This window comes from Crinia signifera, chromosome 9, assembly GCF_055691185.1.
Source record: "Crinia signifera chromosome 9, ASM5569118v1, whole genome shotgun sequence".
Lineage (NCBI taxonomy): Eukaryota > Metazoa > Chordata > Amphibia > Anura > Myobatrachidae > Crinia > Crinia signifera.
Genome location: NC_139225.1, coordinates 93,881,718 through 93,898,099, shown reverse-complemented (window position 1 = coordinate 93,898,099; position 16,382 = coordinate 93,881,718). Strand labels below are relative to the sequence as shown.

The 16,382-nt window shown below is 46.1% G+C and overlaps 1 protein-coding gene across 1 annotated transcript; it reads left to right on the top strand.

Moving 5' to 3' along the window:
• The first annotated feature begins 5,419 nt into the window (after positions 1-5,419).
• On the top strand, positions 5,420-10,221 carry SOWAHD (sosondowah ankyrin repeat domain family member D). The gene is made up of 2 exons (XM_083160587.1): positions 5,420-5,671; positions 8,289-10,221. Exon 2 carries the CDS (start codon positions 8,436-8,438, stop codon positions 9,357-9,359), a length of 924 nt encoding a protein of 307 aa, XP_083016713.1. The 5' UTR covers positions 5,420-5,671; positions 8,289-8,435; the 3' UTR covers positions 9,360-10,221.
• Positions 10,222-16,382: the final 6,161 nt, after the last annotated feature.

The following is a 16,382-nucleotide window of genomic DNA, read 5'->3' as shown; positions in this document are numbered from 1 at the left end:
CTGCACTGGCTTCACTGTGACTTAGGGATGGCCATCGACCATCGATGTTTAGAAATCATCGATGGTATATGACCGATGTCGAATAGTTTTGACATTGATGGGGGAGAACCAGATGGTTTCCCACCATCGATGTCAGGCTTAACTGAATAGTTTTGGTTTTATTTTTTCATTAAGGGGTCGGGACACGGAGCATAGCTCCGCCCCCAACACCCACGAAGCCCCGCCCCCGTATTTTGATTGGCCCACATGCCAATCTTTCAAAGCAAATGGATGACCATCGATATGTAAAAACATCGATGGTCATCCATTGCATACTTATACACCATCGATGGCAACCATCGATGGCAAAGGCAAAGATGGCCATCCCTACTGTGACTGGCAGTGACTTCCTATTGGAAGTATGACCTCCCAGTCACCCCCCCCCCCCCTTCTGGGATGCTGTGGCTGCAGCCCATAGAATTTGGGGTCTGCACATGGGCAGTACCGAGGCCGATACTGTTCATGTGCTGGTCCCAGTGCCTGTCATCTGCAGTGTACAGGCACCGGGGCTGTATTTTAGCTTCTATGGGATGCTGACAAAGCAGCCCATAAAAGGGGGGATGGTTTTTAGGTCTACACCAAATAGGTTCGACAAGCATTGTGTCGACACCAGTAGGTCTACAGGCAGCAAGGTCGACATGGGTCTAGGTCGACATGGGTCAAGATCGACATGTGTCTAGGTCAACAGGACATTAGGTCGACACAAGCATTAGGTCGACAGTCAAAAGGTTGACATGTGGTTTTTCACAGTTTTTTTTTACCCGAATGTCAACACAGTCGACATGGACACAGTTTGAAGTGCACCGCATCCCCTCGCATCGCTCGGCATGCTTCGGGCACACTTTTTTATTCTCCCACCACGCCCTAGTGCAGTGGTTCCCAACCCTGGTCCTCAAGTACCCTCAACAGTGCACGTTTTCCAGGTCACAGGGCAGGTGCACTCATTATTCAGGCACAATTGAAAAGATCCACAGGTGGAGCTAATTATAGCACTTGTGATTCTGTGTGGAGACCTGCAAAACATGCACTGTTGGGGGTACTTGAGAACCAGGGTTGGGAACCACTGCCTTAGTGGATGGTAGGGCATGAAAGACTGCCTGTCGGCACATGTCCGCTCAAAAAAACAGTGAAAAACCCCATGTTGACCTTTTGACTGTTGACCTTACCCATGTCAACCTAATGCTTGTGCCGACCTAATGACTTGTCGACCTAGACCCATGTCGACCTTGTTGTCTGTCGACATAGTGGTATCGACCTAGTTGGTGTAGACCTAATGACCGTATCCCCATAGAAGTTGGGGGTCAGCATCGTGACCAGCGGCAACCGAGGTAGGAGCCACCACTGCTCTTTTCTTAGGAACAAATTTGGACATTATGATTGCACAAGTATTGCATTTCAGAAACAGTTTTATAAGCACGTGGACATCTCTTATACAGCAAATCAAAAAGCAAAAACACTGCGGAGTATTGTGGAACTTCTCTAATGGCCAGCAATAAATCATCCCTATCTTTCCCATCTTTAGACAATCTTTTTAAAACATTTTTTAAATATTTTGTTAACTTTTCCTCTAAACCAGTGGTTCTCAAACTCGGACCCCCAGTGGCGTAACTATAATTTGAGCGCCCCCCCGCCGGTAATAAAGCAGCAACCCCACCGCTTACCCCCTGGCCGCCCATGCCCCCCCTTTCCCAGGCCGCCCATGCCCCCCGCACCCCGCCCCCCATCCCCCGCAGATTTACCTATATTCGCTGCGGTGGTTCCGGCTCCCTCCTGGCTTCATTCTGATGCTATGATGAACGGACCATCACAAAATGTCCGCCCCCCATACAGCAGACAGTTTCAGAGAACTGTCTGCTATATGGGGGCGGACATTTTATGATGGTCCATCTCCAGAATGAAGCCAGGAGGGGAGCCGGGACCACCGCAACGAATACAGGTAAAGCTGCGGGGGATGGTGGGGGGGGCATTACAATAGCCCCGCAGCCCCCCGGCACCCACACTAACACAGCACCTCCCCGCGACCGCGGGGGCTGCGTGCTATTGTTACGCCACTGCGGACCCCACATAGGTCACCCGACAGGTGTATTCATTACTGACTGTCACGGTTTAAAAAAACACAGGTGGAGCTAATTATTTTACTTGATTGATTCTGTGATGAAACCTGCAAAACACATACCTCCCCAACATGACCCATGCCAGGAGGGACACAATGCTCTGCTCCTGGACTTTCCTCTTAATGCCACATAAAGGTAGCACTGCTTACGCACACAATGCCCACAGGAGCATACCTCCCAACATGACTCTCTCCAGGAGGGACACATTGCTCTGTTTCTGGACTTCAGGTGCCCATACACGTACTGATTACCCGGTACTTTTTGTGCTAAAATAGCATCATTGTGCATGCGATGCAATGCTATTTTAGCACAAAAAGTACCGGGTAATTGGTACGTGTATGGGTACACTTCCCTCTTCATTTATGATTGCCATCACCTGTGTTCAGACACCATTGTTATTACTTAACCTGTTCAAAACAGGTAATAGTAATCATAAATGAAGAGGGAAGTTCAGAAACAGAGCATTGTGTCCCTCCTGGAGAGGGTCATGTGCAGTGTTCCCTCTAAGCTGTGCGCACGTGCACGCGCACACAACTCGACGAGCGTGCGCACAGACATGACAACAGAGTGCACAAAGCAGCAGTGGTCCCTTTTTGCAGTTGTGGACTCAATTAATGTGTGTTTCACCCAATAACTACATTGTGTGCTGTGTTTTGAATGTTTACATGTTTAATATCATTTTGAAGTGAAGTTAACACAAATGCTGAGCGTCATTTTCCAGTTATATATAAGTGACGCACAAAATTTTAAATTTCCTTCCAAAGTCTTTTGCCGCACACAGCCTTCGTAAAATTAGAGGGAACATTGGTCATGTGGGAGGTATGCAGGAGTATCGCCACTTACACACTCAATGCCCACAGGTGAAGAAATGCTGATACACCCAATACCCCCAGGAGTAGCACTGCGATGCTTATGCACACAATACCCACTAGAGTAGCGCTGTTTACACACATAATGCCCACAGGAGCAGTGCTGCTTACACACATAGGGCCTTATTCTGGTTCATTTGCTCGGACACGTGCACGGACCCTTGCGAATGACCCAAGCCCCACCTTGGAATGGTTAGCCTGCACCACCCATTCGCACACCGAATTTGTTCGCAAGGCATGTGAACGGATGTTTTACATGAACATCAATTTACATGACAGTGGGAACCTCCCCATCTTTCGATGGTCGCCGACCGAAGGCGCCCGCATATGTAAGGGTGGCCCAAGTCACTCGTACATATGAGGGAATTTGGCGGGCAGCTGGCATCCTGCTATGTTAGCTGTCCGCCCCCTGCACATGCGTCACACATGCATTAGCATATGTTTGCCCAGCGGTTTAATGGGAACCCCCATGAAACACAGGGCGTATACATATGCTAATGGCTCAACCCAGCACCCCACTCCCCTCTCCACCTCCACTCGCAAGGTTGGGAACATGCACTCGGCGACCAGACTTCTCACTGAGTTCGCACGCATCCAGCATATACACATGCACAGAAATGCACATACGCCTTCCATATTCACGTCCAAGCGAATGAACCAGAATAAGGCCCATAATGCTTAAGAAGTAACACCTTTTACACACACACACAACACCCACAGGAGTAGTGCCGCGCTGATTACACCCACAACACCCACAAGAGTATTGCCACTTACACACAGAATGCAAAGGGGGCCTCTTCTTTTTCGGTGTCTCCCCGCTCTGCAGACTATGGGCGGGATGTATTAACATCCGCCGCCCCGTACTGCCCCCATCCGCCGGCTACCGCATTGATGCTACTAATCTCATAGCACTAACATATGCAATTAGTATTGCAAAGGGCAGCTCTTGCGATAAGAGCTGCCCTTTGCGATGCAGCCAGCAGGGGGTGAGCGGGTCCCCAGCGGCTCTCCCCCCTCCTGCTGCAGGGTTCCACCTCCTCCTCCCTGCACACAGAAGGTGCTAGGGAGGAAGAGGTCACTGGTCCGGGCAGCACAGCAGGAGGTTGCCCGGACACAGGTGAGGGGGGATCAGCGGGGGTCCGTGCAGGGCAGCAGGGGATACAGTATGAAGCCCACAGGGTAGTATTCAATGCCGTGGGAGAGCGGTGACAGCGAGCAGGGCTGCCTGCTCACTGTCACCGCTCGCCCGGTCAGAATTCAACTGAACCCCCACATACATCTGCATTAGCCACCGGTCTCGCTGTTTGGGAGAATGAATAAAACAATGAATAGAGTGAGCGCCCGGCGCCGGGGTTAAACAGCGAGGATCACTGGTTTTCTGCGATCCCCACCATTTAACCCCCCTCGCCGACCGTTCACCCCTGCATTGAATACTGCCCCATAGGCATAGGTGTGCGGGTTTTCCTGCATACCAAAATGCGGTTAAAACCCAAATAACATAGGAATACAGTATACCCATAGAGACAGGGCCGGCACCACCACTAGGCAGGTCTAGGCATTTGCCTAGGGCGCCGGCTACAGGAGGGCGGCAGTTCGCCCCTCACCACCCCCGTGCAAAGGGGGTACCAGCAGTGCCGTCTGGGGAGCGGGCAGGGGGGGTCCATGCCAGCTTCTGACAGGAGCCTGCTGTGGTGTCCTTGACGCACGGGTACCTGTGGCGCTGTGTATAGAGCTGGCGGCGGTGGGGGGTCCCTGCAGTGAATAAGAAATAACTATCGCTATCCGCCGGGCTATGCGGCGGTGCGGGAAGCGATGCCGGGTTTGAAAACACTGGCCGCACGCTGATTGGCTGAGATTCAGCCAATCAGCGTGCGGCCAGTGTTTTCATGACAGAAGCGCTTCCCGCGCCGCCGCATAGCGCTAGTTATTTCTTATTCACTGCAGGGACCCCCCGCCGCCGCCAGCAGGTACCCGCGCGGCAAGGACACCACTGCAGGCTCCTGTCAGACGCCAGCATGGACCCCCCTGCCCGCTCCCCAGACAGCGCAACAGGTACCCCCCGCCCCCACCCCGACTCGCCTGGGGCGCTCCGGTGCCTTGCACCGGCCCTGCATAGAGCACATACAAGCTTTCAAAGAAAGTATCAATAAGCGCAATTGCATGTATTTGGTGACGTTTCTGGGCTAGTTACCCCTGACAGGGGCACCGGAGTGCCGTGGATTTTGTAACGAGTGAACAGCTGAGATATTACACTCACAACAAGCAGCTCTATTGCAACATAACAGTGTGTGCAGTTCTTTACAAGGGTGCCCCTTTCCTCTATGGACTCATAAAGGAAGTTAGTCATTGCACTAAGGTCCTTCCACATGTGACCTCTCACTATCCGCGGTGCAGACATGCTAGCTCTCTCCCTGCTGCTCCGCTGCCTGTGTGTGTGCGAGTGCTGGACCTGAGGTCGCGCTGACAGCAGTAACCAGTCAGACAGGTTCCAGGTGCAGAAGTCACGGCGGAGAAAACTCACTTGTGTGAGTAGAACATTTGCTGTGGTCACAGGAAGACGGAAGGGATCTGAGTGAGGGCAGGAGGCAGGGTCCTGCACGGGTCACAGCAACAACACTCCTGTCACACCTTGTCATGGCAGGAAAACCTGTATGTATATGTATAGCTACAGTATGTGTTATGGATTCTGCGCTGACCATTCACTGTTGTAGTAACTGCATGGCATTAGTTATGAAGGTCTGTTTATCTAGTTTATTCTCAGTCTATCTATGCATAGCATACAGTAAAATGAATGTATTCGTTACTAATTTGAAGAACTGAGAACTCAGGTGTCTATTTATTTATCTTTCCATAGCAAATTAATGTGTCTGTCTGATTGTCTATTTATAATCTATGTACGCATACTGTAGCATATAAATCATATGTAGCTAATGAGAAGAACTGAGAACTCAGGTATTTGTCTATTGTGTATATTCTATTATCTCCAAAGCCACTTAGGACATGAAAATGGGCCATTAATGACCAATGGTCATTCTCATGGTATCCTATTTATTGTCCAAAAACAGAGATCGGGGATTTGAGACACAATCAACCCCTGTTATGGGGGAAAAGGGTGCTGGCATTGGGAATAATATGGGATAGCCGAACCAACTAGGGTGGTGAATTACTGCCGCTAATAGGATATCCCCCTATCTATTAGCAGATTTCCCGCTATGTGACCAAAGCGTCCATTTAGGGTTCAGTGGGTACCAGGGGGCCTGGTTCTCAAACACAGCTGTTTATTAGACTGCCTTTCTACTTCCAGTCCCCATCAGCCTGTTAGGGGATTGATTGGAATGTGACAGCTGCTGGGAGCCTGCTCTGCCTCCAGTACACATTGGGGGAAATTTACTAAGATGTGTATTCCACTTGTGATTCACATGTGATGTTGCTATGGGCAACCAATCGGATCCTGTTTACTATCTTCTAGAGGGTGCTAAATAAGTAGATTCTGATTGGTTACCCATAGCAACATCACATGTGAAGTAGAATACACATCTTAAGGTGCGTACACACGGGGGTGATTTTGTGCAAAATCGCGGGAAATATGGTCGCAGAGCGACCATATTGCCCGCAATGGGAGTGTGCACCGGCGATATATCGCCGGGTGCGCGCTCCCGTTTTTGCCCCTGTGGTGATTGCTGGTCGCAGGAACATGCTCCTGCGACCAGCTGATTACCACTGCCGGGCTCCCCCAGCAGTTTCTTTTTCATCAGCGACCATCTCTGGTCGCTGATGAAAAGGAGAAACTGAGCAATATATTGCTCAGCCATATATTGCTCAGCAATATATGGCTGAGCAATATATCTCCCCCGTGTGTACACAGACTTAGTCAATTTCCCCCATTGTGCTCTCGGTTATGTTGTGAAAGTTCCCCCCTCTGGCGATCTTTGCTAGATCTCCCACAGGACGTCACCCTTGTGCTGATGCGCTGTGTCTATTCCTCCCACTGGGTATGTGCGAGATCTCACTATTTTCACAAGCTATCCTATGCAGCCCAGAGCCAGCGGCCGCTGCCGCCAGGAACAGAGCTGCTCCTGCAGTGGTGAACCGCAATTGATAGTTACAGGTATCGAAACAGCCAGTGTTACTGACCGTTCATACATATATTGCCCCACATATTTGCCTTCTATATTGTCTCTACATAACCCATATAGCACACTAACCTATCCCCCTATAACCGCTTTAGGGCATTGACTCAGATCAGTGTCTTGGTTAGGGTACCATGAGGCCTAAATCTGCCTCTGTATCTATGAATATTATATAATAATAATAATAATGTGTTACTAATGGAGAAAATGCAGGTGTCCATCCACCCACACACATACAGCATATATATACCTATACACAAAATGCCATATTGCTGATGGCTTCCTTGCTTGCTAGTAGGCAGTGTGGTCCGAGCAGTGGGTCCAGGCAGTAGCGTCCAGGCAGTGGAGTCTAGGAGCTTGTATCGCTATTTACCGGGTGACTGGGGCGGGAAGTGCTGCTGAATTAGAAAACATATTGAAAAGACAGGGCAGATGCTACAAGCTCCCAGCAACCGCTGCCCGTACCCCGCTACCCCCGCACACCAGGAAATGCAGGGACTAGGCTGGTGTGAAACGGGCCAACCCGGGAATGTCCCTACTTGATCCCTGGAATGTATACCCAGGTAAATCCCTGCAGTTTCTGGTGTGAAAGGGGTATTAGACTCCTCACATCATTTTGTACCTCCACAATGTGCTGTCTGCTGACTACACATGTGATGTAACAACCTTCTGCAGTAACTTCCTGGGGTCCCGTAGTGATTTTTATTGTCTGATGGGTAGCAGAGCTTAGCGAGTTATGTTGTTTATTGTCCACGCTATGCTGCCATGTTTGCTTGCTCTGGTAAAGAGGTTTATATTCTTATGTATGCTATGATCATTTACCAGCACAGTCTGCAGCCACCAAAATAAATTTGGATCAACAATATGCCTGGATCAAACATGCCTAGATTTGTACACTATTTACTTCTCTTCTTCTTAAATGTTACTGTTCCTTATGTCCCAAATATTTGCACAGAGTGATTCATGAAGAGAAACTTTGTTCACCCCATCGCTGGCAATTTAAAAATGTTAGATAAATGAAATTAAACATTTACAATTATTGGCAGGTATTGAGATAGAAACATGATTAATACATGTGCTGAAGTTGCCGTTACTGTTCCTGTGTTCATATAGTGTTGTTTCTGGTTTCTTGCTAGGAGATTGAGGAAGTAACTCACAACATTTCACAGAAGTTTACCAATAATGCCATTTCTGCGCTGGCTAATGTCGTGTGACAGTGGCAGCTTCAGGTCAAAAAGCTTTCAACATTAAAGGACTGCCGCTGAACTGACACTTTGGTAAGCATGTACAAAAAGATGGGAGCTGCCATTCTAGGCTGGCAGGGTACTACCAAAGAAACTAGGGGGAATAAACGTCCACAACCCATCAGCGTACAAACACTGAATGGCAGCACACAAGAAGATGTAGTGACCAGAGTATGGGATGCAACACTTGTGAAAAGGATGGAGAGCATGAGCAGGACTCCGTCACCTGCTACAATAAGTAAGAGGAAACGAGGGATGAGAGGGAGTCTGTGGGGCATGACTGGTTCCCTGCCTTTTGGCGGAGCATGGATCTCAGCAGCTAGTTTCGATGTTGGTGCACAAGAGCAGCAGTTGGACCCTGGGGAAAATGGTTTGGTGCTTGACCCAGTGGAGCATGCCTGGATGATTATGGCTGCAGAAGGCAACTACGAAGAGCTGCAGGAGTCCCTCCAGGAGGATCCCAACTTACTTTACAAGAAAGACTTTGTAACTGGTTATTCTGTGATCCATTGGATAGCCAAACATGGCCACCATGAGGATTTAATCAGTCTTATGGATTTTGCAAGCACTAGAGGTCACATTTTGGATATAAATACCCGCGCTAGTGGGGGTCTAACTGCACTCCATATTGCAGCACTACAAGGACATGCCATGATGATCAAAGTATTGGTAGGTGCATACAATGCGGATGCCCACATTCGCGACCACAATGGCCGAAAGGCTTGGCAGTACTTACGGCCTGGTACTGATAGTAGTCTTCTGGTACTCCTGGGGGCTCCAGAAGAAGAGGAAGCCGGGGCCTTGGCTGCAGCGAACAACAACAATAACAGTTATGTGACCGCCATCCAGCGTAATGCGCAACGAGACTGTGATGAAACGGATGCTGCTAATAGGATGACAGTGGCGGTAGCACCCATAAGGAACTTTCTAAAAAACGCCTATAGTTTTCTCAAGAAATGGTAACTATTGGGCACTTTCAAACACAATATTTTTTTTCAATCTACAATAATATACTACATTTGCACTTGATTACATTTAGAAATAGAAATTGGACATTTCAAAGAAACCTGGATTAATATGAAATATTTTATACAATTATGAAAAAAGGGAATGAATGTAATTAGATTAGTGAAGAGAAACTTGAAGAAGAGATGTTCCTATTTAAGCACTTTATACCAGAAATGTAAGAGCTACGTGAAACCTTGACGATGTTGCGTAGTAATCTAAATGGTTATCAAAACCAATGAATAATATAGAGCATAGAAAACTTTTATATATGGGGTAGTGTCTATATGTAAACTACAGGTACAGATATGTTATGCATAGGAAGTAATCATGGTAATATTTCACTTGAAATTCTGTTTTTCATTTATTTTTGTATTAAAAAAAAAAGGAATCTGGACAGGTTTCCAGGTAGCCTTGTAAATATGAGATTAATATTCTGTGATTGTAAACGTTGTTACACACCTTAATATTTATGTACGATTGTGTATCCAGGACATCTTGTTTGTGTGTTTTTTTCTAAAAGCATACTGGTATTTCCCTATGTTTATTAACAGCTATGCAAATAAACATAAACTTTACATACATAAAAATAGGAATGAGCTAAAATGCATTGATCAGTGTCGGCAATAACTGTTGTTAGCAGCGCTGTGTAACCATAAAATGAAATAAAAAAAATTTCTGCGCCGACAAATGCAAAATTAATCTCATTGGGATTCCAATGACTAACCATCACTAATTTGGTTTAAATAGCTAATAGATAGCTAATTTAATAGCAATTAAAATAATAGATAGCAATTAAAATAATTGTTTAGATAGCTAATTTGGGTAAATAAATGTTTAGATAGAGAATAGTGCTAGTTCAATAAAACAATTGATTTATCAAAGCTTGGAGACAGATACAATTGTGTGAGATAAAGTACCAACTAATTGGCTCCTGCTACTTTTCAAACACAGCCTCTAAAATGTAAAGTAGAATCTGATTGGCTAGTACTTTATCTCTCACAATTTTGTCTCTCTAACCCACTATATGTGAAATTCAGTACACTCTGTGTCAAAAAATATTGGTTACAATGCACATGAAAGGCATTACCATCACGGTAACCATGTAATTATTAATTATTATTAGGGTGAATACAATGAAAGCTCAAATAGGCAATTTTATTTGTCCAAAATGTTTAAAAAAAGCATCTATCTATCTATCTGATAAAAACAGAGATAAAAGTCAGAATTAAATAAGACCTACACTATGGGCCTTATTCTGGTTGACTCACTTGGGCGTGAATTTGCACCCTTGGAAGTCATCCAGAACCCACCCTGCGAATGTTGGTACGCCCATCCGCCGGCCCGCCCTTCGCATGCAGGGTTCGTTTGCTCGGCATGCGAATGGATGTTTTACATAAACATAATTCGCATGCCAGTGGGAACCTCCCCCATCTTTTGATGGTCGACGGCCATTGAATGATGGCGAAGGTGCACGCATATGTAAGGGTACATATGCGTACACACATATGCGTGTAGATTTCCAGGGAATTGGGCAGGCAGCTGATATCCGGTTATGTCAGATTGCCGCCCTCCACACGTGCGTCACGAATGCATCAGCATGTGTACGCCCATCATTTTTATGGGAACGCCCACATATGCTAATGGGCCCGCTCAGCACCTCACGCCCCTTTCCACCTCCCGCTCAAAAGGCAGGAAGCGTGCACTCGGAGAACAGATTCAGCGCCGAGTTCACACACTCCCAGCTTGTGCACATGCGCATACGCAAAACATTGCCAATTTGCGCAAGAGCGAGTCAACCATATTAAGGGCCTATGTCCCCTCTGCCCAACAAATGGTTACGGTATAGATGATAGACAATGGTTTAGGTGTCGACCTAGTCACTGTCAACTATTAGTAGTCGACCTAGCGACTATCGACCTATACATTATCTATACATGACTGCATATCCCTACAAACATCAGAGTACAGGTGCTTAGACCTACTGTCAAAAGGACATATAATGTCAAATATCAAATAAACCAGTCATGGTGGGGGGGGGGGCAATCTAGAACAATATTTCTGAAAGCATGGAGATAATATTGTAAGAGATAAAGTACCAACCAATCAGCTTCTACCTTACATTTAACAGGCTGTGTTTGAAAAATGGCAGTTAGAAGTGGATTGGCTTGTGCTTTCTCTCACAATTTTATCTGTACAAGTTTTGATAAATACCCTCCATGAACTGTGGACTTTAGTCACATACTACATTGTTAATGTTAGTAATAAAAAGCAGATCAATTAAGTTATGTAGAATTCAAGTGAAATGGTGTACATGCATGCATGATCTTAGTACTGTTATGAAAATGTGCTGCACACTGTACTATGTTTACCATGCAAAAAGCACTTGCTGAGTGATACTAGGGTGTTGGCACATCCTGACTAGGAAATGTTGATAACTTCCTTATTTAAATCAAATCACTAAAATGTGCAACTGTTTAGATTATGCTGCTGTTACATTTAAATGGTTAAGGAACAATACATCTATGCTCATGATTAGTACAGGTAGCATAAGCTGCTATGTGTTATTTGTCATAGTGTGTTTAATGCAAAAGCTGTTTTTGCAAAGCAGTGTGATTTACATTTTCCTACAGAACATTAACTTATCTGTTACTATTTCTTTCTCTGTACCTTGTATACCCTGCAGATTCTTATCTAAGCATCTATAGCTAATGCATTTACTGTATACCACATTGAACTGCCTTATGCACATTATACAACCTGTAGTGGTTGAATACTAGAGATCCATGAATATCTGTAATTTAACACAAAGTTTAAAAAAGCCACATAGTAGAATACAAAATTATATACAAATATTGGAATTGTTCTTAGAGAAGCAAAATGTTATATAGGAATGAAAACGTCGGGCACAAGCTGGTTGCAGAAACGGGAAAAGCTGCTTTATATGAGTGACCACGTCCAGTAGGGACATATAGCTGTAAACAAAGCAGTGTGTGGTGTATAAGAGCGCAGATGCGAACAGCTGTTTCATGTTTGTACATGCTTCTCTAGGCATTCAGAGACAGGACACAGCCCTCTGCAAACAAACATCCGTGATGACGTGAAATCATTCTATCATGAGAAAGCTTATCGCCATATTCATTTATGCCTTATATAAACCTCACACAATATAAATTGATAACATGGAAATGGTGAAAAAGCAATATTTTATTTCACGTAGAGGGACAGCAGGATTGTTTTTACCATTAAATCCAAGAGTAGTAAGTGCATTAATTATCGCTATCCACAGAACATCGTGTTCTTGTAACCCAGATAATGACAAGAACATTGTCCTCCTATCAACGTGGTCGGAATGCTTTTACTTTCTTCATCTCCTTATAGGGTTCCTGAGATTTTGAGGGAAATGTTATCAAACCTTCTAAAGAGGACAATTGAGGTGTTGTCCAATCAGAGTCCTACTATAATTTCACAGAACGTAACAAATAAATCCCTGACGCTACAGGGTGTCAGAAGACCTCTCGGTGATATTGACAGATGAGCATAGTTGGCAGCAGACCAGCACCGAGTTGTGATCTCCCTGTCTTCAGGTGTCCATACACTTATACAGTTTGGGCCCTTTTTACACAATTTTAATGGATTGGGCAGAGAAATCAGGTGAAAAGTGGCAAATCGTATGTGTTTGGTCTTAGATTCTAATCCAATGCTGCACTAAAGATTTTTTGGATCGGCAGTCTCTGGCAGCCTTGTATGCAAAAGGACTGCATATATATTGTATGCAAAAGGACTGCATATAGTGTATCATATGCGATCCTGCCACCCTGAAAGTTGCCGGGCAGTGGGATGCGACCTTTCCCCTTTTGGAGAAGTGGCACTAGTGTATGGGGACCATTAGACAGCAGCAGCGAGGCATGCCGGATGCAGAGATTCAGCTCCTCCTCTCCTTCTCACTATGCTCCTCCCGGAATTCTGGAAAAAGAGTGCCCAATGTCAAATTATAGCTCGCTGGTGGCTTAGTGAGTGTGGTAGAAGAGGGAGAACTGTGGCAGCTTCTTCCACACTGAAGCACCCAGGGCAGTAGCCGTGCCACCTGGCCCCTAGAAAAGCCACTTAGGTATCACCCAAGCAAGACAACTCTATAGGAGCGGCCTCATAAGGAGTTACCAGTCAATACGAAGAGCATCCTTTGAGAGTCTTGATTATCACTGACTCACTACTGGATCAGATGAGTATTAACATTGCAGGCCTTTACATACTTGTGGTAGGCCAAGACCAGGAGATCTTGTGGTATTTGTGTAAAAGTGACACAACCAAATCAGTCTGTAATGACAAATGGAAGGAAAGCACAAACATATAACCAGAGCTAAAAAGTAAAAATGATCTGCATTATTCATTTTTTATGGTTTTTGCCACCCACAAGCTGGCAGGACAAATTTCTTCTTTATGAACCAGAAGCGATATACTTCTTCCAGACCTTTATGAGTATTAAACAGTCAATGATAATTTTCTCTCTTCTAATGTGTCTGATGCATCGTAAGATGGGTATACACTTAAGGAACATAATGTAATGTAGTGGGGATTCTGGACCTTCTTCAGTTCCGTTCGCATAGTCCCCTCGTTCGCACAGGTGTTTTTTTTAATTGCGCATGCGCTTGTTGCATGTGACAATGGCAAACAGATTGTTCACTGGATGCACGCAAGGAGCCTTGCACTCGGGGGGCGGAGAGCGGCGTGGGGTGGCAGGCTGCCTCATTACCCTATGGGAATGCCCAGCATTTCATGGGTGTTCCAATGAGAATGCTGGGCGTTCTCATGGTAATGAGGCATGACGGACAGGCGGGGGCGGGCAGCTGACATCACCCTGAGCAGACACGCATCTGTAAGGTTGCTCTGAGGCAATCTTACATATGCGTGAGCCTATGCCATCATTCGATGGTCGGAAACCATCGAATGATGGGGGGGGGATCCCACCAGACTGCAAATGGATGTTACTGTGTAACATCCATTCACATGCCCTGCGAGCGAATTTTCCTTTGCGAATGGGTTGCGGATCAACCAAAATAACCCCCTGTGTGTGTATACAGTCACACAATGTTAATGAAGGATGGAACAATCTTGTATCAGGTTTCTTTGCAACCATGGTATTACAGTACTACTGGTTTAGAATATCTTGGAACTATTACTCATTATAGTTTTGAAAGCATATGGAGTCTGATTCATAGTTGTATGCAAGCCCGATGTTGATAGATCTGCACCTGCGCAAATGTCGTCCTGCTCATATTGATGTGTGTATGGTGACCGCCATGCCCCCAGCCTGCAGCATGACTGGCATGCCTTGCCCATTTGATGGTGGAACAGAGAGGCAGCAAAAGAGTCTGCATCTTCTGGCACAGATTTCCTGACCCCAGCAATGTGGAAACACCACGTAACACCTCGTAACCTGAGGGTTACTCAGATGGCCCATGTTTTTGTAGATGATCAGATGCTGCATCCACAGACTCAGCAGTGGATAACAAAACCCAACATGAGGCCTCTATTTGCAAAAGACGTCTCCTTTATCAAGACGTATCCTGAACCTTACCTTGTTTGGGTGACTTGAATCACTTTATCACTGAAAACCCTAAAACAGAGTAACAAAATATGACCAATTTATCATTAATGAATCTGTAGGAACCCTTGATATATTTTGCTTTTAAAGTGTGTTATCATCTAGGGAAAATTAAACTTATTTGCGGGCCCATATACCATAGAATTACATATACATTGCAATCTGGGTGGGTTCTACTGCCCAGGATCGCATTGCAATAAGGGATTCTATTGGCGGGATGTATGTCCCTGCAGATGCAGGGCCACCAAGAGGAGCCCGTCCCTGCGATCTGCTTCGCCAGGCACCAGGAGTCTGTGCATGTGCGGTTAACGCTGACACCCGGATGACCTGCGCTGCCCAGTCAGCAGTGTGAGAAGTAGCCCATAGGCTACCTCCATCTCTGATGGCCATAGCTCCGGGACCCGATGCAGTGCTGCCCGGTATTGGTATATCCGGCAGCATTGCATCGCATCCCCATAGAAACCTATGGGGAAAGCCGCTGCGAGCAAGGCAGGAGTGATCACAGCAGGTATCGGAGATTCCTGTTGCAGTCTCTCCGTCTTAAATTCTGGATGTACTTAAGATTTGCGGCTAACTAATTAGCTGAAAATATTCAATAGTAAATGGGTCCCTTGGGAAGAGGTCACCAAACATTTCCAATATCATTTAAACCTACCAAACTTTGTGACCAAACTGATCCTTTTACAACTATGGCTACAGTAACTCGGGATATGGTCGTATTGTCAACAGCACTTAGGTCGACAGTCATTAGGTCGACACCGTTGGGTCGACAGGTGGGAAGGTCGACAGGGTTCTAAGTTGATATGGGTCAAGCTCGACGGGTGTCTAGGTCGACATGGGACAAGTTCGGCATGGGTTTAGGTCGACATATGCATAAGGGTGACATGGGTTTTTTCACTGTTTTTTGAGCTGACATGTGCCGACAGGCGGTATTTCATGCCCTACCATCCACTAGGGCGTGGTGTGAGAATAATATAGTGAGCCAAGCGCAGCGAGGCACCGTGCCCGAAGCATAGCGAGCGATGCGAGGGGCTGCGGTAGACTTCCAACTGTGCCCATGTCGACTGTGTCGACATTCAGGTCAAACAGTGAAAAAAACCATGTCGACCTAATGACCTGTCGACCTAACGCATATGTCGACCTAAACCCATGTTGACCTGTCGACATTGACCCATGTCGACCTAGAACCCTGTCGACATTGTCCCATGTCGACCCAACGGTGTCGACCTAATGACTGTTGACCTAAGTGTGGTCGATAAAACGATCCACACCCAGTACCTTCACCTACTGCTGGTCATATGTGGAGCTATTATCTTGGACAATTGGGTAGTTTCCCACCGACTGAGCAGACATTGCTGTGTATCTATGCAAAATTG